General features: G+C 37.8%; 1 protein-coding gene across 1 annotated transcript; it reads right to left on the bottom strand.

Moving 5' to 3' along the window:
* Positions 1 to 133: 133 nt before the first annotated feature.
* LOC107579212 (sister chromatid cohesion protein PDS5 homolog A-like) lies at positions 134 to 549 on the bottom strand (the record flags this gene model as incomplete). Its single annotated transcript, XM_016265068.1, has 2 exons — positions 134 to 248; positions 345 to 549. Coding segments are annotated over 2 exons (320 nt in total), but the record flags the coding sequence as incomplete, so codon positions are not given.
* Between the last annotated feature and the right edge of the window lie 529 nt (positions 550 to 1078).

Here is a 1078-nt window from a genome sequence, read left to right as displayed (position 1 = left end):
AAAAAAAAATCTCGTCTGAATTCAATCTAAAACATACATCCTATGAGAACATTAGTGTCTGTCAAATCACTACGTGCAGAAATAAAAAGAGAAGTGCAGTGCAAAAGTCTGTGAACATGTTTGAAACTCATACTCTTTGACGTCTCTGAGCTGCTCCAAATCCTGTGGTTTGGTAAGGTCTGGATCATGAGCTAGAAGATGGATCATGTATGGCACCACATATTCTGGCAGGAGAGACAGCAGCTTTTCTGAAAATCAAACACGCAGGATATTTAGGTCTTGGCCATTCAAGCAATTTCGCACTTCCTCAGTATGGTATGTGTGATACCAAAAACTGTATCTACCATGGGCCATGGGGTTCTGTTTGATGTACTCTCTGCGGACACTGATGTTCTTGAGCAGGCACTGTCTGGCATGAGCACGGCGCTCTTTCACTGGGTCTTTAGCGCACAATGCAAACACAGCCATGTACTCCAGTGGCAACAACAGCTTCACCAGAGCAACATGCAACTTCTGAGCAAAGATCTGGCGCACCTGATAACACTCATCCTATAAAGAGAGGGGAAAGGGAAGGAAAAACGTGAAAATATGTGAAGTTGTGGCTAATATATGCTTTTGTAGCATGTTCTTATATGTCCAGTTATTTGATTGTGTTAATAAGCTGTTTTGTGCTTGTGCCTGTGCTTCTAAGAGTTTTATATATAAATGAATGATTTGGTAGAACAAACTACATTTGGATTTATATATTTGCCAACTGCAAGTGTCACTGTATTTAAGGGGTGCGTTTACATTGCATTGACCAAGGCAACTCAAGACATTGGCATTAATAGCACCATCTTCTACAAGGAAAATAGAGATGCACAATATATTAGTACCATTCAGTTTACATCTTAATATTTTTCAGCTTCGAATTATATTGGATAAGTAATTGTCATGCTCATTTCCCCTATTTTTATCTTAACATTTATTTTACCTTAGTTTCTACTTTTAGATTAAGTGAGCATTAGATGACAGGAAAGTTCATCTTTGAAAACACTTAAATGTAATACTTAGCAAATCTAAGAATCAATTTTCCTTT

The sequence above is a fragment of the Sinocyclocheilus grahami genome, unplaced genomic scaffold, assembly GCF_001515645.1.
Source record: "Sinocyclocheilus grahami isolate Dianchi unplaced genomic scaffold, SAMN03320097.WGS_v1.1 scaffold15415.1, whole genome shotgun sequence".
NCBI classification, from domain to species: Eukaryota; Metazoa; Chordata; class Actinopteri; order Cypriniformes; family Cyprinidae; genus Sinocyclocheilus; species Sinocyclocheilus grahami.
Note: the sequence above shows the minus strand (reverse complement) of the source record. Positions and strands in the feature narration are given on the sequence as shown.